This window comes from Nesoenas mayeri (assembly GCF_963082525.1).
Source record: "Nesoenas mayeri genome assembly, chromosome: 10".
Classification (NCBI taxonomy): Eukaryota; Metazoa; Chordata; class Aves; order Columbiformes; family Columbidae; genus Nesoenas; species Nesoenas mayeri.
Window position 1 is genome coordinate 14,646,727 of NC_137560.1, and position 25,020 is coordinate 14,671,746.

A 25,020-nucleotide genomic window follows, 5' to 3' on the forward strand; every position below is an offset into this window, starting at 1 on the left:
TACCAAAAGTACAAAGGGAAGAAATCAATTCTGTGCTAAATCCACATCTTTAAGAGGAGGAAGGGGTACTGGTAACCTTCGCCAATGGCAAGGAGATACAAAGGTGCGTGCAGCCCACACGTGGTCCATGGTGGAGGAGCAGGGGAAGCACGAGTGTTTGTTGCGTTGACACCATGAAGCTGTGGCCTGACCGAGGGCTTCTCACGCTGCTTGCAAGGCCCGTAGCTCAGGCCAGATGTTTTGCCGAAGCAACTTGATTAATAGTTGGACACATCAAAAGTGGGAGATTAGCATCTCTGTAATTTAAAGTATTTTCCTCCCTCTTCTCCCCCGAGTATACTGATGTTCAAGGCTGCAAAAAAGTGCCTATATAGTCTTGCCTTTTAAGTCAAAAGCATATGAGAAGGACTGGTTTAGATATTTCTAGATGCCCAGTTTGGTGTATGGTATATAACCGTGGGTACATCACACTACCTTAGCTGTTCCATATGGACATATTATGCCCATTTTGTGAGTAAGCGTCTGTGGAGCTGCTCTCACACAGATTCTTATTACTGCTTGTTGGAGTCAGAATTCTATACTCTTGTCTTCCAAACCCGCGTTTCATCCAGGAAGCCCTTGAAGGCTTGCGAGACCATCACCTTTGCATATTTTGTCTGAAAAGTCTTAGCGCGTAGTTCCGTGTGCCAAAAGCCACATACTATGTTTTCCTAAAAATTACGTTCAAGTTGCCAAAAAAATTGGTGGGAACTTGCAATTTCCGAGTTACAAGTTCACACGCCAACTGCGAAAGGAGAAAAGCCGACGTGCGAGGTTTTGCAGAACCCTTGATGTCTCCTTTCCGGCTGAGCTCTCATCTGGGCTCCCACCGGTTCGCGTGTGCCGGCACCAGGGCTGGCGGCTCCTTCTGTGGGTGGGCAGCCGCGAGGCGCAGGCGAACGGCAAGGGGAAGAGAAGAAGAGGGAAACCGAGATACAAACTCGGGCTTGTGGAAACATTTCAGCCGTTCCTTGGCAGGTGGGGAATGGGGCTAGTTTGGTCTTTGGAAAAATACAGGTTGGGCAAAGAGAAAGGAGCGGATCACTAGTGGAACGGGTGGTTGGTTGTGAAAAGTTCTGTCTATCTCTGTATTTAATAAACCTTCAGGCAACAGCTATAACAGATCCCTTTGCTGCTGCCCATGCTCCCTTGCCAGTTACATAAAATAAGTTTTGCACATCTTAGTTTTACATGCTTAAAACATTCTAGGATTTAACTTTTTTATTTCATTTTTAAAGTCTTCAGCGGTTGCATGTTTGACATGGTTTTGTTATCCTAGATGTTATGTTATGATCTGGCACACGGAGCATTAATTCCTTTATCAGCTCTATTTCCTCTGCAGTTGTTCATTTAATTGAGCTCCTCTGTGTATTTTACAAAACAAGATGCATTCATTACAACTTGCAGACCTCAGATAGTATTGTAACATGTTTCAGAAAAATAGCACTTTTGTAGATAGTTGTGGAAGTTGGGTGTTTGGTTTATTTTTCAGATGATGGGAGGAAGCAGTAGCAGAATTCTTGCATGCATAATCAGTAGGAACTTTCCAGAAGCTCTTTATTCTAGCTATTTTCTTTTAAAGCTGTGTTTACTCTAAGAATTCAGCTGAGGCAGTTGAAATATGTGGCTGCAGTGTAGAACAAAATACACTGTATGTTTTGTTACTCTCCTTGTTCTGCGTTGACTTGTGCAAACAGTTTTAATCCAAAGGAAGAGATCATACCGTCTGTGCCTGCGGTATTGTACAATCTAGTTTAGGGTGCAGATTACCCTCTTACGGCATATCCTGACAGTGAATAATGTTGTCTTGAATAGAGTGTAAATAGAGTGTATCCTTCTCTTTCACAAGCCCTTGGAGCAGGAAGCCGCACATGTTAGCTCTACAGTGTTCAGGAGCCAGCACATCTGGGTGACCATGCACCTGCATGTGGCTGGAGATGTCCAAATACTGTCTTCGGTGCGGATTTCGAACATTAAACACACTTTGCTGATTGTAAACGGCTCTGCATGCTGCTGGGGATTCAACAGCAGAAAGGCCATTTTCCCAAGCATGGAGCAACCTCTGCCCAGCTCTGGGCCATGACGGACCCTTCCAGACCAGGGCCAAACAGCTTATTTTGGAGAGGTCACAGCACCACGGTGCTGCTTTGTGAGGCTCTCTGTTGTGTTGGCGTCGCGCAAAGGAAAGGTATGGGCAACCACAGGAGTGCTCGTGATCGCCCGGTGGTGTTGGCCAAGGCAACCTGGAGAGGCTTTGGTGTCCAGTTGCTCCTCTCTTCTGTGGTCTCTCTCTCTCTCCCAGCGATCTCTGACGATGGCTCAGAGATGGGCATTGCTCTTCAGCCATGGGTGAATGGAGAAAAAGGATTAAGAGCTTGGCTTCCTGCATCCTGACTCAAAAGTAGGCATATGTGCTTTTTTTTTTTTGGTGAGTAGAAACAAATTGGTTTCGACAGAGCTTTTTTAGGGAGTTTTCTCAGGCACAGGATGAAATTTTGAGGTGGAAAAAATTCACACTTTTTTTTTTCCCCATCTATTGGGCCGGTGTGGTGGGGACCAACTGTATTTTTGGGAGCTTGGGAACCATGTGTGTCACTGTTGAGCATGTGGCTGTTGAGTAACGTCTGCATAAGATACGCATCTCCTGCACGGAAATGCGGTGGGATGGGATCCTTGCTCTGGGCCCAGGCTGGAGCTGTTCCTGAGAAAGAAATCATCACAAAGAAACAGGGGAGGAAAGCCCATCTCCTATTCCACTTCTTCTGTTCTGACTGATGTTAAACCGGTGTGTTGGGTACGTTCGTGTGTGTGCATTAGCTTACACACAAATGTTCGTAGGCACACGTACGGTTTTTCTTCTGCGTGGTGCTGGCCTCACTGTAATGTGATAGCCAGAGCCCTTGGACAGGGCAAGGCAAGGAGACTCCATGTATTTCCACAAAAGCTTAGCTAAGTGCTTTTTTGTTATTGTGTTATGGGCCTGATTCTTGAGGGGGGTTAGATGCTCTCAGTTGTGGGTGCTCAGCATTTTTGCAAGTCACTCTCCTTAGAAGTTGGTGGTTACATTTTTTTTTAATGAGAAAAAGCGTTTTTCCATTTGCTTCTCCATAAACTGAAACCACGAAAGAGCCCATGCTTAGTTTTCCACACACAAGCACACAGTGATGGGAGCATGAGAGGGACTGCAGGTCTTAGAAGGCTGTAAGCGTGTGAAAACAAGGAGTCCTAATGAACATGGTTTTGCAACTTAATTGTAGTGGGTGTGCCTTTGTTTGCGGAAAGAAACGAAAGTGCTGGAGGCCGAAGTACTTCATTTATCCTTAGAATAGTGACGGTAGCTGTATAAACTTCCCCGGCCAGTTTTGCCAAGGTGCCCAAGACCTGCAAGTCCCTGCAGAGCTTTGGCACTCTGCTCATTGGGACCCTTGAGCTGTAGATCCTTGCATATCCTCTCCAGAAATACCATCTTTTGCATGAGAGACCCTTCTTGGGCTCCTGAGCGCCCTTCTGAAAGGGTGGCTCCTTCACGTCACAGACTTGGTGCATTTGGGGAAGCCAGCGTGTCTTTTCCAGTGGTTTGGAGATTCCCAGCTTGCTCCTTGGGTGGAGATGCAGAGCTCCATGAAGCCAGCGTTAAGCCTGGTGAAGACAAGGGGCTTGTTCCTCCTGGCATGCTGTTTTGCACCCCTTTGGAGTAGTCCGTGAATCCCTATGAATCTGGTGCCTGGGGGTCAAACCTCCTGCTGCCTTCTGCTTCATCCTCCTCAGCTACCCAGTGCCCCACAGAAACACCATCCATTTTAAATAGATGCAGTTTGCAGCATCTTGGACTTGCTGTGTGAGGATGAGAAATGTTAACATAAATTCTTTAAATACCATCTAGTAGTGTTGAATGCACAGAATTATAAAACATTTTTATATTCTGAGTCTCATTTGCATCTTCACATTAAAAACTGTGGTTTTCTTTTCAGGGAATGGTTGCAAGATCTGATTTGTTTTGAAATCAAAGCTAAATTTGTGTTCTCGCATTCCTCTTTGCCCTTCATTTGACAAATTTTTCTTGTTCTATAAATACAGAATTGTAAACAAGGGCTAATCCTTAGCAACAACCTGGAAAGTTAACATTTCTCTCCAGCTCCTATTATAATTAATTCAGACACCCTGAATATGATGTGATTTACACTAGTATTCCTAAGGCCAGGAGGTACTAATATCTTGTTAGAGAACTGACGAAAAGAACATGCTTTTGTGTTCACCATATAACATAATTGCACTGCATTTTCTTTCATAAGAAGATATTTAAAGATGCTTTTTACTTTACATTTGAGAAATGAAAGGCTTCTGCCTTTGCATTTGGCTGAAATTGTCTTAAATGTGTTTTCCTTCCCGCAGCAGTCAACATTGTCAAAACATTTTGCAAAGTACATTTTAATAATATGGGTTAAGACCATCATTATATTAATTTAATTCTCGGTGTAGGTAAATTCGTAAGATGCTTCCACTTTGTCAGAAAAGTTTTTCACAGTAAACATAATCTGTTTTCCCTGTGCAGAAAAGAAAGGGATAAGACAGCCGACAGAAGGATAAATCCCTTGCATTACATTGCTTAAATATAGCTTGAATAGTCTTTCCGTCGTGGTCCATTCTTTTAGTTTATTTAATTTTCATTTAATTTTGTTTTGTTCTATTTGTTCAGGGAGTGTTTTGTAGTGTTAATGTACGTTAGCCACATGCAGTTGAAAACTGCAACTCCCAAAAGGCTGTGATTAAAACATTATGGATGTGGCAAACCACAGATGTAACAGTAAGTTTACATTTAGATTTTCTTCATAAAATATTTTATTCAAGTTTTGTAATACCTTGGTATCGTGGTCAGCATTGCCATAAAAATTCTGTGTTATATGGAATGATACAATCTGTGAAGCATTTCCCATTATGTAGACACCATGTCTTTAAATTATAGCAATTTCTTAAGATTTTAAAGCAAAATGAGCTCTTAGAAGTGTGATTAATAGCAGGGAATGAGGCTAACACTGGGTCATCAGTGGCACTCCATTACAAAAAAGGTTGGACTAATAAAAGCATCCATCTATTTGACCAATAAAGCATTTGAATGATATGCTTATAGTTTTTATCATACTGTAGTTACTTTGTACTGAATAAACTGTGATTTTACGTGCTGGAAAAGGAGCGTGGAACAGGCAGAGCGCGGCTGAGGTGAGAGCGGTTGTCTCGAGTAGGGAAATATCAGGACTTTTATGTGGAGCTTGATGTTTTCAGAAACCTTCAGGTTGCGGTGTCTACATTTTTGAAGCTGCTGTGAAATATCTAAATCCCCCGTGACCCGTGCCTGCCTGCCCACAGTTGTTCGGTGAGGCTGGCCCTCGCTGTCCTGCCGGGAGGGGAGAAAGGAGGGTATTGTGTGGAATCATTAATTCAGAGTTAAGTCCTCGGCAGCCCCAGACATCAGAAATATTCCGCTGAAGCACAGGAAATGGGGCAGCACTTCTGTTTTCCTGGTGTGTGGACACCAACCCCGTCCTCGAGTCGCACCTTTCATCCAGCCCGCTATTATGCTGTCAACTTGATGTATTCAAAAGCATGAGGTTGCCTGAACAATGCTGCATTTGGGTTTTATTTAAATACTTGTCTTATTAGTAGGTTGTACTGATTTCATGGGTTTGAACCTTTTTTTTTTTTTTTTTAGTACAACAAAAGGCTAAATATTTTCTGAAAAAAAGGAAACGGAGGTTCTTGGCCGGCCATGGATGTCCAGGATTGTGCTGTGAAGAAAAGTAGCAAATATTCCAAAACTCGTTGAAAAATGTCCACTGTCCTGTTTGCAGATGAAATGGCAAGGGATGGGAGATTAGTGCCAGGGCCAGCTGTGACCTTGGATGCTTCATATATCTGAAGCTGGGATGCTTTCCCTCAGTGTTCTGTGGTGGTGCTGGTGCTGATTAGAAGGCAGTGGGGAGCCAGGTAGGGGCCACTGTGCAGCTGGGAGAAAAAAGGACCCGCGGTACAGACCACAACTGCATCTGCCCCCATCCAACTAGTGCAATGTCTTAAAATGCTTATTTTACATAAGAGAGGGATGAAGTGACTTCTGGAGGTCACACAGGGGGGTTGTGTCAGGGCAGGAATGTAACCCAGAGCCCTGGATTAACCCTTTGCCAACAGGAGCATCTATCTGGTCGCCGTGTACTTCAGATCTTTCCCAAAATCTGTGTTCAGGATAGAGAAGCTACAGGAACTTTACTGGAGGCGTGTTGCAACAGTCAACTTCCTGAGCATTATGGGCATGACAGATGTGAAAGGAAAGGTTTTCTGGAAGGAGGCAAACCCTAGGGACTTTGTGTTTGGATAACCATGAGGACTGATGTCAGAGTGCCTTGGTGCCAAGAGATGGACATCGGGTGGGGAGCAGCTGCGGACTAGGCGTTTTGGTTGTCAGAAGACCCCTGGCCTGCCTTGGGTGAACAAAAAGGAGCTGGGGAGATCTTCAGAGGATCAGGGAATGTTGATGGGAGGCAGAAGCGAGAAGGTCGAGGATGGGAGAGGGCAAGGAGGAGGAAGCGGGCTGGTCTGTGCCTTGCTGCGCCAGCCTCGCGTGTCGCTGCGTGCGGAGAGCGACAGGGCAGGGAGCTGCCGTGGGCATGGATGGACGTGTGTGAAATCACACTTGTGCGTGGTCAGACTGGGCAGATCAGGTTGTGTAGAAACCTGTCATTTTGCTTGTTTGTTCTGGGGGGAAGTGAAAATTTTGCAGCCCACCTTTTTTTCAGTTGCTGATTTTTATTTTTTATTTTTTTAAAATGCAAATAGATCTTTTGCATCAGTGGTTTGGCCGGTAAATCTTGTTTTGTAAAACACTTTCAAGTGTTTTCAACTACTTTTTTTTTTTACCCTTTTTATGGTAACAGATGCACAGCTCTGTATTTTCCCCAGCTGCCTGTTGTCTTGAGGTTGCACAGAAAGACTGCAAAGGCTTTTTGTTTGTTGTTGTTGGTGAAGGGGAGGAAAAAACCCTCGATCCACAGAAGAGTTAACAGGATTTCACTTGATCTGCTCGTTTATGCAATGAGTAATGCGAGGTTGGTAACAGCAAATTGTTGTTTATAAGCAAACATGGCACTGTGTAAACAAGAAGGCCTGGTCCCCAACTGGTTTGATTTCATGGTGGTCAGCAGCTGATGTATGTAACGTACAACCTTTCTGCTTCTCGAAATGTCAGAAGAATGACTATTTGTTTGTCTTGAGTTCTTCCCAGCTGTTTACTCTGTAATGCATTTGCCTCAACCTTGATTCCCTAAGAGTGGCCCCTTTCTCCTCCCTGCTCTGTTTACATTAGTCCTGCCCCGAGTGTCACCTATGAAATCTGTTGATTATTCCACCTGGTTAATGTTAAATTGCTCTTGCAAGATGATGTGTTTGTTCATAAACACAAATGCTGGGCCCCTTGTTTACTGTACCCATGGCAGCAATCAGTTATTAAACAAATATTGCTTTGTTTGCGGGTGTGAGCAGCAGTTTATCCTGCAAGGTCTGGAAAAAAAACCTTTAAATGCTGGGATTTTGATAAAGGAGAAAAAGGGGAGCTTGTCCCTGGAATGTGGCTGAAACTCACTTTGGTTTGCTTTGCTTATCTTTAACTTGGGTGAAGGGGCTAGAAAGATTAGCAAGTTGTTTGGTTTTTCCAAGAGATTTCCTTAGTGTAATGATATCTATCCAGTTGTTTGCTTTTTTCAGAAGGGAGAGAGCACTCCTGCAAGACGACTAGCACAGCGGTAGACGGCTGATGGCTAGAAAATCCTGCATGGAGCAAACAAGGAGTTAGAAGGTCTAGGACAAAGATATAGGGCTATGAACCAGGTAATCACCCCAAAAGTCCAGCCTTGCTTTCTGTGTCAGCATTTGGTAGGGGCTTTTTGGTTTCTCTCTTTTCTTATGTCTGATTTTAATTGATGCATGTGCCCTCGATGGAGCTGGAAAGGCAAAGCTTTCGCTTTTGTTTCTGAGGAGATCTGAGGAAAGTCTCTGTTTTAGAAGCAGGGCCATTTGAATGGAGAGAAAATACTAAATTTAAATATGCGCTCTGTCACTCCTCCTCCTGCGAGTGAGATGACAGAGCTGCTTTTCTTCTTTTTATAACTGGAAAACTGCATTCACATCTGCTAATTTCTGTATGCTGGCTGTTTGTTGTTTGGTTTCTGGGAGTCCTAATTACAGAGAGCCATCCTGGCAGTTGTTGCTTTTGGGTTGTTTTGCAAATGAGCAAGAAAAACTCGCACCATCTTTGTTTTTCAAAATTATTGTTTGTTATTGTTTCTGAATGGGGCTCGGATTTCAAATGCCAGGCAGGACCTGTTAGCACTAACAGTAAATTGTTGGGGCTTCTCACACAAAGGGAGTAAGTAAACCCTCTTAGAGTGACCTTGGAAAGAAATGTTAACTCTTTTTGTATGAAGGTGCTGTCTGTTCCTTTAAATATGAATTAATATGTTAAAATATCTTGAATATACATTTGTAAGAAGTTTTTGAAGGATAACATTAAATAATTGTCGTTTTCATCCCTTGGAAAAGCAAGCAACAAACTATGCATAAAAATGTGATATATTGTATTCAGTAGCTCGCACCAGTGGTCCAAACATACTGTTCATTTTGGCTACCGGAGCAGTATCGGGGCTGGAGGGGAAGCGGGAGGTACCTGAAGTGTGGAAGTGGACCAGCCGGTCATTAATTGACTGGTGTTGCTGCAATGAATCAAACTTTTGCTGCATTAGACTAAGTGAAAATAGTGAAGTGAAAATTGTCTTGTGCAGAAGCATTGCAGAGTTGCACCTGGCTTTGAGGTGGTTTTTGACTTCTGGAGGCTGGTAGAGACTTTAGAAACACTTTAATGGAGATATGCACGGAGGGTGGGAGTCTAATTCATCTGCAGCCAGCACTTAATCTTGTGAGGTTTGATACCATCTCATTGTAGCGGTGCTGCCGTGCCTAGCGTAAACTAAACTGTATTTACTAAATGCAACTTTGGCCTTTTACTTGGTTGAGCAGTCTCCTGTTTTCTGCGAGGGAGACTGCAAGAGTTTCTGTTGCAGGCTCACAGCAGTGTGCATACAAACACATAAGCCCTGGGCTGCGAGAGCAGCTCTGCAGTTTCTGTTCCTGCGTGCCCGGAGCCCACGGGGAGCCCCACGCTGCTGTGCCCGGGCTGGGGAGCAGGTGGGTTCCCCCAAGAAAGCGGCGCCGAGGCCACTCTCTGCAGCCGCTTTGGGCCTCCCTGTGCTGCCCTTATGTGTCCCTCCTTCTGGAGGAGCTTTTCCTGTCGTGGGGATGGTGCCCATGTCCATACAGCAGCAATCTCAGAGCTGTATGGTGCAATGAAGTATGGCTTCTTGTTTGGTTTGGGTTTTACTTGCTGCGCACCGTTCCTTTCCTTCCAAATAAACGATGATCCCAGGGGTGGTAAGGATGATTTCTGTCAAGCTCACGGCTGAAAGACAGCTCTCCCCAAGAGAGGGGAAGGAACCTCACTCTGCCGATGATGGTATGTAAATCATTACCTCATATTTGCCAGTCGCTTGGAAGTGGCCCAGCTCTAGAGCTTTTATGCAGCTATGGCATGAGCTTCATGCTGAATATGGATTTTAATAGCTGTCAAGCTGAGAGGCATAGATTGAGATAGAGCTGGGTTTGCCAAGGGGATTTGTTTATCCAAGGTGAGACTGGGAGTAACTTCTGTGCAAATCTGTAGCATGAGGGGAGGATGCAAAAAGCTCGTTCAGGGAAATAAAAGCCTGATGCTTTGGGTCTTACCTCAAGGAAAGGAGTGAGAGCTGTTCCCGTCGCAGGTTGGTATGTTCTGGTGTACTAGCTTTTCGTGGGGACCAGCTCTAGCTCTTTTGACCAGAGCAAATGGCAAAATTTTAATGTCTATTTCAGTTAATTTTCCGTGGATTTGCTTGTTCTGTGTTCTTACTGTTTGTGGTCAGCAACACCCGCAGCAGAGATTTCCTTAGGGGTAACTGCAGTGACTGATTCTTTAAGAAGTTAAGTTGCTTGACCGTGATTTCACAATAAGTCAGTGTGGCACAAGTGGGATTAGGCTTCTGACTCTCCTTCCCTTCTCCTCACCACAGCTGTCTTAAATTTCAGCTGCTGTGGAGCATCCGTCAGCCTTTCACTGGGCTGCCTCCGGATGATTTCAGGTTCCCATGGCCCTCACGATACACGCTTCTGCAGGAAAAGAAGTAACCCAGACAGGGCGAGCCATGCACGCCAACAGTGAAAGAGGTTGTGCTGCTGTACACAGTTAAGTAATTAAGAAGTTGTGGCAGACTGCATCTAGACAGGAGTAGGCGAAGCTGCTATTCTGGAGATTTGAAGGTGGCAAGTGGACATGAACCCTGGTAGGGGTTGGGGTTGTTGGAACTTGCGCTTCTCACGGATGTGACCCTCAGGGAAGAGGTAAGGCAACCGATGTCCTTCTGTTGGCCGAGGTGATGTGCTCAGGCACTTTAGGAAAGCACTGGCTTGTCACTCACAGCTTCACATTTTCCTCCTCTTTGTTCCTTTCTTACCTCTCTCCCCTCCCCATGGCTCTGCATCATCAGGTAGCTCTTCCCCAGTGTTGGGAGGGTGGGGAGGGGAGCAGCCCTGTGTGAGCCAGAGGATGTTCCGAAAGCAGCGGGATTTGTTTCCCTTCCCCGGGGAAGCTCAGCACGTCACTTCTGTGACACGCTCAGCCTCCTCCGACCCACAGCTTGGGACGAGTCCAGCAAGAGGAGAGTGCCAGGGCTGCGCCTGGGCCACGAGGGAAAGCTGAGGATGCGCTGCGGATAATCCCATTCCTTCTGGAGCCTTTATTTCCTAGGCACTAAATGAAATTTCAGATTTTAGATACGTCTAGACATATACAGTGCACGATAAAGTTGATAATACATTAATCATTTTTAACAACAGGTAATATGCATAATTTATGGTGTTACAGTGCTATCTTTTTTGATATTTATGATGGATAATGCTCAGTTTTTGCCCTCATATTACTGCTTTAAATTATACCACAAGAAAATTAATGAGAAAGTAGATTTATGGGTTTCATTTGTTTGTCAATTCGGAAATTAATTGGGTGTTAATTTTAGCCGTCCCTCATCAGACCAGGTCTTTAGTATGTGTGCATTACTTTGCATTCATTGAAGCCTACCTCCCATTTACTGTGGGTCACTAGCTTTGCATACATTAAAATAGCCCTCAGGCTCATTCTCTTGATTACTTTTTGAACTGCCATGCATTAGAAAATTTACGCCTTTCTGTTATAATTATGAAAATTCACTATTGGAAGATGGTGCTTGCATAACAGCAAGTATACAGTCTTGCTCAGCAATGTAAGATCATATAGCAAATCCCAATACGTTTTTGTTCTAATCCTAGAAAACAGCACTCTCGACAATCTTTGTTCTGCGAGTTTCATCCTTTGAAATTTCAAGGATCCATTTTGATGCATTGAATTACCTCTTTAAGCTGAGGAAATATCAAAGGATTTCACCTCATCGCTGTCTCTTTGTTTCCTCTTTCCACACATCCCGTACGTGTTCCTCCCTTGCCTTGCTCCTGGTTTGCCTCTCCTCCGCCAAACGCTGCTGTCAGACGTGACTCAGCATCACTTTTCAGGACAGCGGAGCCCGACTCGCTTCCATTCCTTGCTATTTTGGTTGATTCTTAAAGATCATCCTTAATTGCTCTTTGGATCCCCTTCTCCTTTCTCATACTCATGCACAATTCAGCAACCACCAGTGCTGTGTAGGCGAGTGGCCTTCAAAGGGGTAAGCACGAAGTTTTATCCAAAAAGTACCCTAATGTACTGACAGTTGATCTATAGTTAGTTAGTACATAATTATACCTAAAATACACCCTGTCAGCAGGATAAATGACGGCTACTGAAAACTCAGAAAGCATGACGGGTATTCACCCATCTGCAATGACGAGAGCGGAGGGGTTTGTAAGTTGAGAAAGGCTGGGAAGTTCAGCGTGATCTTATTTAGTTAAATCATGCCATATGTTGGGATGGCTCTTTCTAATAGTCGTGCTAACCGCAAGCACTGACAGAGAGAAGTCATCTGGTCCACCTGGCTAGTTTGGACTCCCCTCCCCAGCGTTATTTCTGTACTTAAGCGCGGTGGCAGCCCTTGAGCTGCTCATGTGAAGCTGGCTGATTCACAGTTAATTGTGACATGGTGTAATTTAGTAAATGAGCAGCTGAACATCTGTACGCCTTCCCCCACGGTAGATCAAAGCCTTACCTTACACAAGGCTTTTAATTTCCACCAGTGAATCCTTTTACTGAACTCATGGATGATGGGATGGTGCTGCTGGCCACCTCACCGACCTAGGGCTGGGGTGTCAGCTGCAGGAGACGGGTGTTTTGGCATCAGCTGGGGACCATCGAAGCATGTTCCTGGAAAAATTCAGAAGTGGTGATGGAATGTGGAGCCCAAGGCACTTTTCCCCTGCAGGGCACTTGCTCCAAAGGTACTGGGACTAGCAGGGACCACCGTGAGTTGGGCCGTGGTCTCCTGGGAAAGCCGTCATGGTCCTGGTTGGTAACAGGCAGTGCCCAGAGCGCCAGGCTGCTTCTGTGGTGCTTTGGTACCTGTGCTGGGTTGGTTTAGAGGCATTGGTGACTGATGTAAGAAGTAGCTTTGCTCCTGCTTCGTCCTTTGCCTTGCCAGCCGTGCTCTGGAGCGCCTTTCATTTTCAAAATCCTGCCTTTGTGGCGTTACATTGCCATGAAGTGCTTCTAAACATTGTTTGGAGGTTTTTTAAGAATTCTAAAGAGAAGTGCGCTAAAGCTAGTCCTGGGCTTGCTTTGGGAAACTGCTTGCAACAGATAGGTAAAATGTTTACTTACAAACTGTGCATGTATGGATGGTATACCTGCTGGAGAGCTTAGGACTAGATCTTGTCATTTGATCACTTACTTAAAAATCATTTTAGCATTAACTTTTCTGTCCTTAAAAGTAGAAATATATTCTATAAATCTGTGTTTTGTTTAATTTACATGTCCTTTCACGGCTGGGCCAAGTTTAAAGAAGGACATTTATTCTGCTTCATATAAATAATTGATCAGCCAAGTTAATTTACTTCTGCCTGACTTGGTCAACCTTAATTAACTGCCCTGGAATAAAGACTGAACTTTTTGTTAGCTTAAAATCTTTCACAAATGTGACAAAGAAGGGATGTGTTATGACAACATTTTTGCTCTAGCAGTGTTCCCAGGGGACAGAAATGTCGAATGATCTTCATGTGCATAAATATATTTGTAAACACCTTGAAGTACTAATAGCCAAAATAAAATTGTCAGCTTTGGAAGTAACTTTGAAACACGCAGGCTGCATTCTGGATGTGTAGTCCAGCCAGGGTCTGGAAACATATTAAAACAAAGATTTTAAGGCCTAGAAGACCCCAGGGATAGTTTTTTTAAAGGTGATGAGTTGCTTAAAGATGTAGATTGGTGCTTATTCAGGAGTCTTAAAAACGTCTCGCCAGATGCCTCCGTGTATGGTGAGGCATCTAAATACATCTGCATATCAGTCCCTTAGTCTTTCAGACTTGCAGTGGGTCCTTATTCTGACGAGTGCTTCAGTCAGTAAATCCTCCCTCATGCTGGCGTTAAACAATGCTGCTTAGTCTTTAGAAACTATACTGGTAGAAGACTTGCAGAAATTGCACACTTCAGTGCCCACCTCCTGCCTACTGATCTCCATGCTTAACCTCGCTCATCTAAATAGTCCAGTGGAGCTGAGAGATGTGTATCTGCAGCATCTGGTCTTTGTGATGCTATGGACCTCTTCTTTTATTTTTATTTTTTTTTTAATGCATTAGCACAGAGCATTTTCAAAATTATGATTCCTTCAGGTTCTGTCAGTTTTAGTTCAGAACACTGATACCGGAGTCCTTAGAAAGATAGTTTTGATTCAGCCCAAGACCACATATGACCTATGTTTTCTCAATTTTGAACATGCTCTTAAGAAATTAGCTGTCCCTTACTCCTGTCCAAGTCATCTGGAGGATGATTAGCTGTTGTCCTCCTGTTGACAAAGTGCCTTGCTTGGATTCTACACCACTGAAATTTTACCCCCTTACCTTGAGTGTAACATATTAACTAATGAGATGGGCCAAACTGTATGGTTTGGGCTTTGTATTTGGCTGTGCATCAAAGCTAGAAAAGGTTTTGTGCAGATTAAGATAGGAATCTTGAGAAACTGATCACTGTTGTGAGATTTATAAACCAAGCTGACATGAAGTCATATAAGAACAGTTCTTTTATTATGTCCTCCTTGATTCCAGGATAAAATTTTACAAATTGTTCATACTGCGGCTTAGCTTTGGTCTGTTCACAGGGGAAAAACATCTTGTGTTACCTTTAATAATATTAAGAGTCATTCACTGTCCCTCCTAACGTGAAATACCATAGTATAATATTTTTATTTAAAAAAAGGTACTTATGCTGGTAATAACCCATCTATTTTAATCTGTAAAAATACATTTTCCTTTCCAGAATTGATATGGACGTGCTCTTTTGCCATTAAATTTAAGCCAGAACATGGTATCTTGTGTGTCATGGAAGCTTTTGTGGAATACCGTATTTCCTATAATAAATCTTTGTGCATAACAGCTTCTTCAGCACTATTCTGGTTACTTAGGGTTGTATTCGGACCAGAATCACAGTTTGTGGCACTAGACGTGAAGCTGCAGTTCAGTTCCCGCAGAACGTAATCATGTTGCACAAAGTCAACCTTGCTTTCCTTTTTTCTTTCACAGTTTTGAATGACAGACTTCACTAATAGGCTTCTGTAAGGCCTGCTCCTCTGTGCTGAGGAGAGACAATTATCTCAGCCATCCTCAGTGTACTATCACCTCAGCTCATTTAGGTGTGCTCAAAAAGACAAATAATAATCATTCTTGCAGAAAGCTCTTGCAGGTTGATTTTCATGACATGACGCTTAATGATCAAACCAAACTGTGATTGTTTATGTCAGCTCACATTTAACTACGGTGAAGAAATAAACAGTTTTATCTTTTCTCCCTTGAAAATCTTCTTTTCTATTGGAGGTGTTTTAGCAAAGTGGATTTGTTTTGTGTTGGTGTCCAGTTGAAGTTATATTGAAGTTGACTGCCCATGAATGGGTGTTTTTAAAGCAAACTTTACTCAGAGTTTTTCACTTCTGCTTATAGAGTCTAAGCATCACGATTTTCTTTTGCCCTTTTTGATGTTCTCTTTACAAACTCCATTTCCTCCATTTCCTCGATAGCTGCTGCCAGTTCTGCTGGATACACGGTCTGCAGGGGTGATATGGCCGGTGGAAAGGCTGGGGCCAGCTGCTAACTTTGCTGGTAACTTTGAAAGGTAAAATGGAGCATGACGTTTGTCATGGAAAAGCTTCTCAAGAGCTTAGTGATCTTTTTGTGACCAAATACTATAAATAATCCATCTTTTTCTAAGTCCTATAGGTTGGAAAAATTGTAGCAATCTCTACTGTTGTTTCTTTCCAGGAGCATTTTGCCAGCCTAGAGACAATAAATAATTTCTTGACCAGTTTGGTTGTGAATTATTTTCTGTGTCCTGAAGATATTTCGCTCAGAGGGCAAGCCAGCAAATCGTGACCAGGCCGTGATAGATCTGCTCCTCAGTGGTGCACATTCCTCTTCCTGCTGTCAGAAGCATCTGGGAGCTTTGGTGGCTGCTGTCTCTGACCGTCCTTAGTAGTTTATACAAGTTCTCACTTGCAGTCAATTTGTTGAGTCGGAAGTGTTGGAGAATTGCATGTCCTTCTTTACTGCTTGGGCACATTGGTTTTAGCATCTCGTTTGGGTATGATATCTGCTTGGAGGCGCTTTCCGCCAGTTCTTTGGGATGTCCTTCCTTGGTCAGGTGTGGTCTGTGGTGCAGATATGCCACCCATCACTTGCCATTGTGCATTGCAACAGTCCGTAAGGGTCTCCTGGGTTCAGCCTGCTCACCTGATCTTCCATGGTGGTCATTCCTGTCCAGATCTTCTGCTGAGGTAAATTCATGTAATGCTCTATTTTCTCCAGTTGAGGCTTGACCCAAATTTGGATGGACTCAGAAAACTATTACATGTATCCATTATTTTTGATTTGTCTCTGGTTAAAAGAGGTGTGTCCTTTTGAGTAGTGTGGCATATAAAACTTGCATGGGGTACCATTTGAGTAACTTCTGAGCTGTCTGGAGGCTCATTCCTGTCTGTTCTTCCAGAGTCATACAGTCGCTCTCTCGTGTGTAATGCAGCCTCGCGTGTTAGGTGTAAACACTTACCATGCTTATGGGCTTTCCTTACGGTTCCAAAAATGAAAAACATGGTGTTCTTAGTATATGTCAGAGCAGGATCATGTTAAAACCCAAAACCTTTGCTAGTGGTGTTGGGAAAGCTGTAGGTTTCACAAGGCAGGTGACAGAAGCTTCATAATGAGCCTCCAGGCCCTTTTGTCCCCTTACATAATTTGAAGATCTCACAGAACGGATTTGAAAGAAGTTTCCATAGACCAGAACATTTGAATCTGTTCGAGCACTTTTTGGGTGCCTGGGTCGCCATCAGCACGAATAGATCCCGTCATGTTAGGAACAGGATCCAGCTAATGAGTGGTTCATCCACCTCAGATGTGAGTTGGTGAGAGGTGCTGATGCCGAAGCATGGCGGTGACAAAGCCTCGGTAGTCAGCTGCTTCTCAGTTATGATGTTTTGATTATCAGCCATATGGATTATCATTATGAACATCTGAAGCTGCCAAAGGAATGAGAGACTTGGTGTCAGTAGGTTGGGCTGGAGCTCACCTCTACATGCAGGGTCTGGCTCTGAGTGTGACCTGTGGCCAGCGGACACCCAGGAGCTGGCGCTGGAAGGAGGAATTGCCATCTCCAGCTGGTACCGCACCTTGGGCAGCCGGGGCTCCCAATTACACTTGTGTGCAGTTCCTGGGAAAGAGTTTTCCCCTGGTGTTTTACCGTTGAAGTACGTTGCTTTCTCTCACCCTTTCTGATTGGTATTTTCCCTTATGTGATGGAAGGAAGAGATTTTTTTTCTTCCTTTTGATTTGGGGTAGCTACTGAATTCAAACAGATTCTTCCTTAAATATAAAGCATCTTACTTTCGGGATGAACTACCCTGCACAGAGGCATTTGGCTGATGTTCAGGCAGTGAGGTACTGCTCAGGTCGAGCAGCTTGGCTTGCCGGACCCCTCTGCCCCTGGGTGAGGGGAAGAGGAGGAGCATGAAGGGAGGGGTGGGCTGGTGGAAGCAAAGCAGGTTAATAACATTTAAATTCAGGAACTTGGGGCCTTGCAGGTGGAAATACCTATAAAAGAACTCATTGAAATATGTCAAAGGTAGAGGCTCGCAGCTGAAAACGTACTCGCTTTGGGGGGTCTTGTGCCCAAATACTGATAGTTGGTTCCCAAAGATGCATAAATCCCAGGAGATCTGGGGTAAGCAAGAACCTCATCCTCAGTGTGGGACCTGCGACCCACAGATACAGTTGGTGAGCACAGTGTTGTGAAGCACCCGGGGACAGATGTCCACCAAGAGTCGAGAGGGCTGGCTGTGAATTGCTGGGCCTACTAAGGTGTTGTTTAGCCAAATAACGTGGGAGGCTCTTCACAGTAAAGCCAGTGTGTCCAAAGCCAGACTAAATCCACAGCCAAGAAATTTGCCAAAAAGACTTAATTCTCTGAGCAGCTGAAGCAGTTTGCCCCGAACAAAAACCGATGGTGTCCAGCACATCCCAGACTCAGCTAGATTGCTTCAGAATAACAAAAGGTGTTAATTTAGCCATATCATGATGTGAATGGAAACTGAAATCCTGAATGCTTTGCTTCATCTACTTGCCCTCGCGTACTGCATATCAGGACTTTGATATTGTCCATCATCTATTGCAAAGAATGACTCATCCGTTTGAAAGGAAAGCATCCAGATGTAACTAGAGAAATTTAATTATGGATTCTGTGTGTTCGTTCAAAAATATTTTTTTTTTCTCTAAGGGAAAAAAGATGTTGAGCAAATAATACTATATTTAGAACAGAACTAACTTAGTAAAATTATAGCTGTACCAACAGATAAATAAACATCAAGTAGTAGCATGAACCATTAATGAAAGATAAATCGTATGAAGGGAAATGACAAATGTTTACAGTTTTGGCAGGATTTAAAACAGGGCATGTCTCCTTATATACAGCAACTGTTTTAACAGCTGCCTTTTTTTTTTCCCCCCCTCCCCTAAATTATTTCAGGTTTTTGAGTCATGATGCAAGAATCTGGGACTGAGACAAAAAGTAATGGTTCAGCCATTCAGAATGGAGCGAGCGGTGGCAACCATTTACTAGAGTGCAGCCTGCGGGAAGTGCGATCAAACGGCGAGACACCTTCAGTTGAAATTGGGGCTGCAGATTTAGCACATCTTCAGCAACAGCAGGTACTGTAAGACACATTACAAGTTTCCTACTTACAGAAAAAGCATGGAACATTTAACCTCCCTTCCCAAACCCTTTGTATTTGCGAGTCAGAGGATGCTTTTAGGACTTGCCTACGTCATTCTGTGCATTTTTTTGTCTGTCGGGGATTGCAGTTGTTAATGTAAAGGGAAATACTGGACTTGTCTTCCAGTGCTCTTTTTTAATCATTCCCTGGAAACACCCAAAGATCAGGGCTTGTTTCCAGTGCTTGAATGCGTTGAGTCTGGTGGCAGTGATTGGATGAACCGCTGTATACAAATAACTGGTTTCCAAAAAATGTCACTCTGTGGAAAATACACTAAGGTTAAGTTTTGTTTTTGCAACAAATTTTGATATAACCTAGCAACCTCTATCAACAGAATGTTTTCTATTAGTGAAAAAGGCTGCGGAGGTATCTGCTGTGGTAAAACGTTAGAATAAATAAATAAATACATCCTGTGTCAGTACTCCTCAATTCAGAAGAATCAGAATCAAATTGTGTGTTCTGCCTTTGTATTTTAATTAGTGTATTTTCTGGGAAGTGACCAAGTTCACCGGTGTAAATTATCTGCGTAACACACTTTGTCTTTTTCTTTTCTCTGATAAAATTTTGAAACCCTTTGAGGAAATTTTTCACCAAAGTGCTGGGCGTGTTTCATTGACACGTTTGGGAACAAAGGCTTCGACAGAGCCACGGTGAATACACTTAGTCCTAACCTCCACTTTCTCTAATGCAATAAGCATTCTTAAAACCTTTTAAATAAGCGATTGGCAGCTGGTTAAGACTCCCCTAAGTGTACAGTGATCTTTTTAGCAGGTTGTTGTGGCGGGCAAAAAGTCCACGCTCAAAAACAAAGCAAACCTAAGGCCTGCAGAGGAGCAGGGGACCCCATTTGCCAACCTAAGACAGCTGCCATAATTAAACTTTAAGTCAGAAAAATGGATGATGCTAAATGCATAGACTTCGGTTGTTTCAATCATTTTCATCCTACAGGTTTTTACTTGAAGTGAGAATACCATCAGTGAGAAAATCACAGCCATGCTGAATTCATTACTGCAGTAGTCACACAAAACCACGGATAAAATTTCAATAACTGCAGGCCACAGTTGAGTAAACAGTTGCACTGAAACTTAATTCCTGTTGACTTTTCCCTCATTCTTCGCCAGGGGCACATTCTGATTCGTAGTGCAAAGACAACAGGGGTTACAGCTTTGATTAATATAGGACAGTAGAAGAGGAGTGGAACGGTAAAATATGTTCGACACAAAGGTCTGGTCTTAAAAAGGCTTCGTATCAGAATGAGTTAATTACGCTGCGTTTTCCATAGGAGCACTATGGAATTTTCCAGTGCTGCTTTGTGTGAAGGGAAACAGAGGGGGGGTCGCGCAAACATGCACACGTGCACACCATAGACCAGAGCTGCTCGGACCTCTGTACCACGGTACCAAACTTCCCTGGGGCGCCTTGTGCGGACGCTTCTCTGTAGCCATCGGAGGGCTCTTGACGCCTTCGGTACCGTGGTTATCTCCCGTGTAGTGGGTTGTTCCATTCAACAGCCGCCCGTTCGGTCAGTTGAGGAGTGGCACCGATTCATTCCTACGCGGGTCCTCGAGCCCTCCCCAAACGGTGCCCGGCACAGACTCAAGTGCCGCCAGCCCCCCTGGGCATGGGGATGGGGGCAGGACTGCAGGCTCAGATTTTAGCTTGCAGTTTATTTATCTTCTGCCAGTACGATAAACGTGGTCAGGGCACTTGCTTTTCTCCAGATTCTTAAAAGACCTTTATGTTCTATGTTTGAATTCTGCTGTTAATTGGTTTTGATGACTAACTTCACCATGGAGTTTATCTTTTAAAAAAGAAGTTGATTGCGAAGTTTAAAATGGTTATTAGGGAAAAAAAAAAAAAAGAAGACCTGATACCGACAACAGGGTAATCAGAGCTAGCATAAAAATATCAATCTTTGTGTTTTGAAAATATTTTTAAATAGTGAAAAGAAGAAAAACTTGTTGTTTTCAGACAGCTAATGCAAGCATTTACAGATACACATACAACATGGAGCATAATGTTTAGATGTTTCTCTGTATACAACATATGCTCTCAGGTCACTTAACAGAATGCGTTTTTCAAAACGCTTCGTCAATACAAATGAATGAGTTCTGAATTAAACAGATATTTTGTAAGAGCATTTCATTCAAATCTTTTCTTTTTGCCACCTGGCACTTGTTTTATCTGAAAAAAAAAATCGTCAGCGGGTAGTTTGAGCTTTGCTGTTGAGGTTAGTCATGTATTCCCATGGTGAGTGGGGCTGAGCGGTGAAACCTGGGTCTACAATGGTTTTGGGTAAAGCATCTGCGCTGGATTTTGGCTCACTATTTTTTTTTTTGGTGGAATTTATGAATGTATAAGGACTACTAGCTTTGTTGCTATGAGAAAGGGAAACAGAAATGCTTCAGATTTTTTAGGAAGTTTTAATGGGTTTACACACTTGTAAATATCTTACAATGGAAAAATACAGAGCAGCACAGATGTTCAGGTTTGACGGAACAGTGTATAGTATGAGCAGTCTTGTAGTAAGTGCAGGGAGTATTCATAGGACAAGTTTTATGCTTTCCTTGTCATCTTAGGGTGATTCTGCCAGGCAAGGAGACAGTGTGATGCTAAATGATTTTAACATTAGCAATCTTGTAAAATGTATTGTTAAGCTGGGAGTAGCAAATGTGGGGATAAGTTCTGCTGCATATAATAAAACCAAATAACTCCAGCTGATGATTATAATTTGTAATCACGAAATAAGATACTTTTCAGTGAAAGCCAAAGCGACACAAGTGACTCTTAAGGGAAAGTGCATCTGTGGAAGAGCTGGATAAAAATAGAGATACACAGAGGAGAAACTGTGCCCAGAACCAGACTGAAAGGAAGGTCTGGTCTCCCACCAGACCTGCGGAAGGTGGGAGAAGTTGCCCTCTGGCTCCACAGATGCTGGTGGGTCAGCATCCTGCAGGAGTGACCATTGGGATGAGGTGGAATGGGCAGGGTACTGGCGACCTGCCTGTAAAACCTGCGGTGGGTGTGAATGTCACCTGGGTCATTGGACTTCCTGAAAAGACCAAAGGCGGGCGTTTGGCCCGGGGACAGCAGCGGGGCTCAGGATTTTGCTCCCGAGGTGCCGTCAGGGACAGAACCCATGGACAGGGCAGAAAACCTGGCAGTGGAGTGGCCGGCAGAGCCTGGCAACATCTGCTGGCTCTGAGGCGTCACGGAAAACATCTGGGAGATGCAAAATGGGCGTCACAGAGACCCACAAGCTGAAAGTCAGGCTGGGCGAGGGAAATTCGGGCAGAAAGTATGTAATGAGGGGGTGGCTCTTGCCTTCCCAGGATTAATAAAGACTCATGAGGACAAACTCCCTTTTAATGTATGTGATCACAGCTTCAGTTGCTTCAGTGGTTTCTGACATCTTCTCAAACAGAAGGTTTGATGCTTCGTTCCTAGCCAGTTCTTTTTTTCCTTAGCTTATAAAATAAATATTATTTATTGTGTTATATTTTTATCCTTGGGACTATTCATTAAAGTGTTCTTTGCATGATCAGTGGAGAAACAAGAATATGAATTGAACAAAGAGAATAAATACAAAGTTGAATTCTGACATATAGCAGCAAGACACCAAATGCTGTATTGCGTGGTGGCAGAAATACAAACCTTTCCACATCAATAGCAAGATCCACTTTGATACCCTAACTTCAAGTACTGCCCCACGAGTATAAAACTCAGTATCTTTTGTCTAATCCAGAATGCTTTTGAACTTTTATGGAGGTATGACTTTAATAGTAATTTGTTGACAGATTAGCTGCGGCGATTGCAAAGAGTTTATTTTGCAGAACTGGCAGGCTCCTATCAGTGTTCTTGTAAGGAAAAAAACACACATTGCTGTTTTGCAATTGCTGGCATTTATTGACAAGCTGCGCTGAGCAGGCAGAATCGGAATGTTTGTATAATGTAAACCTATAGCTTGTCTGATGGAGTGTAGTGTGCTTTTAGGTAGTGCATAGATTGCTTGATAAAAAGGTTTACAAGGTGACTGTGTTTATGACAAACTGGAATAGTGATGTATTATAAATGCAACTGGTACATGGAGGAACAAGGAGGAAGTTTATATAAAGAATTGTGGGGAAGTTTCTTTTCTTCACTTTGACTTAGAGCTGAACTGTACTGTAATTATCAAGTGTCACTTCAAGCTTTCTGAAGAGTTTAGATAAATACTGGTTTTGCCATGTGTCCACAAAGTAAGGAAAGAAGGGTTTTTTTCCTTGAAAAAAAAAAAAATGGCATTATATATAGTTCATTGCATCTGCTGGTGTACTTTTTACACTTTTTTTCCACTAAATGTATACAAATGAAAAATACAGTTTTGTTTATGTGTAGGAGATAAAAGAATGTTTGATAAACATAAATTTGGTCGAGGTTCTCATGTTTGTGCCCAAGTCAATGATTCCTGCACAGTCGGTCTCACAGGCCGCACTTGGGGTGTTTGTGGTATCAATGTGAAGATGCCGTAGTTGGGCCCTTTGGCAGAAATTGTTTTGAGAAATGTGGAGATGTGAAGTGTTAGATTGAGGGAAGCAAAGGGAATTCCCGAGGGAATGTGTGGTTTCTTCAGATTTTGTTCCTGTCCAAAGAGGAGGAAAATGTATAAGAAACGAGGGTTTGGTGTTTTGTTGAGATGCTTCTTTAATTGGGTAGATAAAAAAGAAGGTTAGATTAGAAAGAATTCTGAATATATCACAGTATAAATGAAAGCCATGGTGGTTTATTTTGTTTTGTTTTTATAATTTGGTGAGTTTCATCTTATTTCGAAAACCCATGGGGAGAGGTTACAAACTGCATCAGGAGTTTTATGGTCCCATTGATCTTGATGTGGACTTATCTCTTTAGAACAAAACTGCTAAACTAGCTCCAAGATAATGTCTTTGTTTCATGTTGACATAACTGGGTTAGACCAAATTTGTTTGTTAGACTTTGAGGGAGTGTCTGTGTTGAGTCATTTTGTCCAAAGAGGCATAAAGCCTAATTATTAAACTGCTCTTGCTATTGAAAGAACCATTTGAAAGTATAGCTTGAACTCCACGCAGGCTGCTGGATTGTGTCTGATTTTTGTATAGATGATGATTACAACATGGTGAAAAGATCACTGCATTTGTAGAGCTTGTGCTGTTTCATCACACAATATGAAAAACAACTGGTAACTTTGTGTTTTTGTCATTCAGACTTTTCCCCCAAGTTCTCCCATCTCCCAACATTGAACGGAAGGTGACATGATGTCTTTTTAGTCATTCAAATCTAATAACTTTTAATCTGAAGGTTAAGTAGTGAGATATAAACTAAGAGATGATAATATCAATTTTATGTTCACTGAAGGGCACAATATACCTCTTTCGAGTAGAGGGAAAATTGTGCGTAAAATGTCTTTTGCTTTTCGATGGAAAAGCTGTGGCTCTGAGAGCTTAGGAATGAAGCAGCGCTGGAAAAATGAAATAAGTTTTAACATAGGCTGGCTACCTTGCCTGGATTTTAGAATCAATGATTTTTTTCCTTAATAATTCAATTTTTAGATCTCTTGTCAATGAACCATGCTGAGAACATTCGTGCAGCGTTCTCTATCCCCCACTATTACTAACGTCTTTGTTACAACTACTTATTGACATCAACAAGCCTTAAATTTTCTCTGACTGTTGAAGGGTAAGGAGAAACTACCACTGTGTTGCACTTACTGAGATTTTTGTTTTTCCTTTGCCTTGGTTTTGTTTTATTTTGCTTCTAAGTTATTTGATAAATAACTACATAAATCTGAGTCCTCAAAGCACCTTGACATTGGCACCCGGAGCTCTGCAGTTGTGTGTGCGGATACAAGCGTGTACATGCAGAAGCTGGGTCATTAGACATGTAATCACCTGGATTATGTGCACATCCAAACCCAAAAGTCCTCTTTAGGCTATGGCTGTCTATTTCTGTATTTATTTATTTTTATTTTATTTTTACAATAGCTGCTTTTACTTCTCCCGGTAAATTAAGATCATGCAGTAATCGTTTAGGTTTATGTGGGCTCTTTGAAGAGATGGAACTTCTGAAATGTGTTTGCTGGTTTGTTTTTCAGCCTTGCATCTCATGTGAAAATTCAGCAGTGGTATGTTTGTTCCCAGCTGTTTTCGTAGGTGTGCCACCCGCCCCTTGTATTTGCTTATGCTTACTCATAAGCAGTAAAGTTACATGTTCAGGAGTGTTGTTTAGGGAAACTCCGCAAAGGAATGCTTTATAGCTGTTATCCAGCACATGTATACACTGTGAATGAAGTTCAGTAAGCATCAGATATAAATTAAAAGTCTATTTCAAATCATTTATGTTATCCAAATTTTTAAGAGACTATTCGTCCTTCATTGATCTTTGTATTTTAAGGGTTATCTAACAAGCGGTG

The 25,020-nt window shown here is 42.9% G+C and overlaps 1 protein-coding gene across 1 annotated transcript in view; it reads left to right on the forward strand.

Moving 5' to 3' along the window:
* FOXP1 (forkhead box P1) overlaps positions 1–25,020 on the forward strand; it is a 379,050-nt gene that overhangs the window by 200,105 nt on the left and 153,925 nt on the right. Inside the window, exon 4 of the mRNA XM_080350553.1 lies at positions 18,350–18,531. Within this exon, the coding sequence (XP_080206679.1) occupies positions 18,361–18,531 (171 nt within the window). The 5' untranslated portion in view covers positions 18,350–18,360. The remainder of the gene's footprint in view (positions 1–18,349; positions 18,532–25,020) is intronic.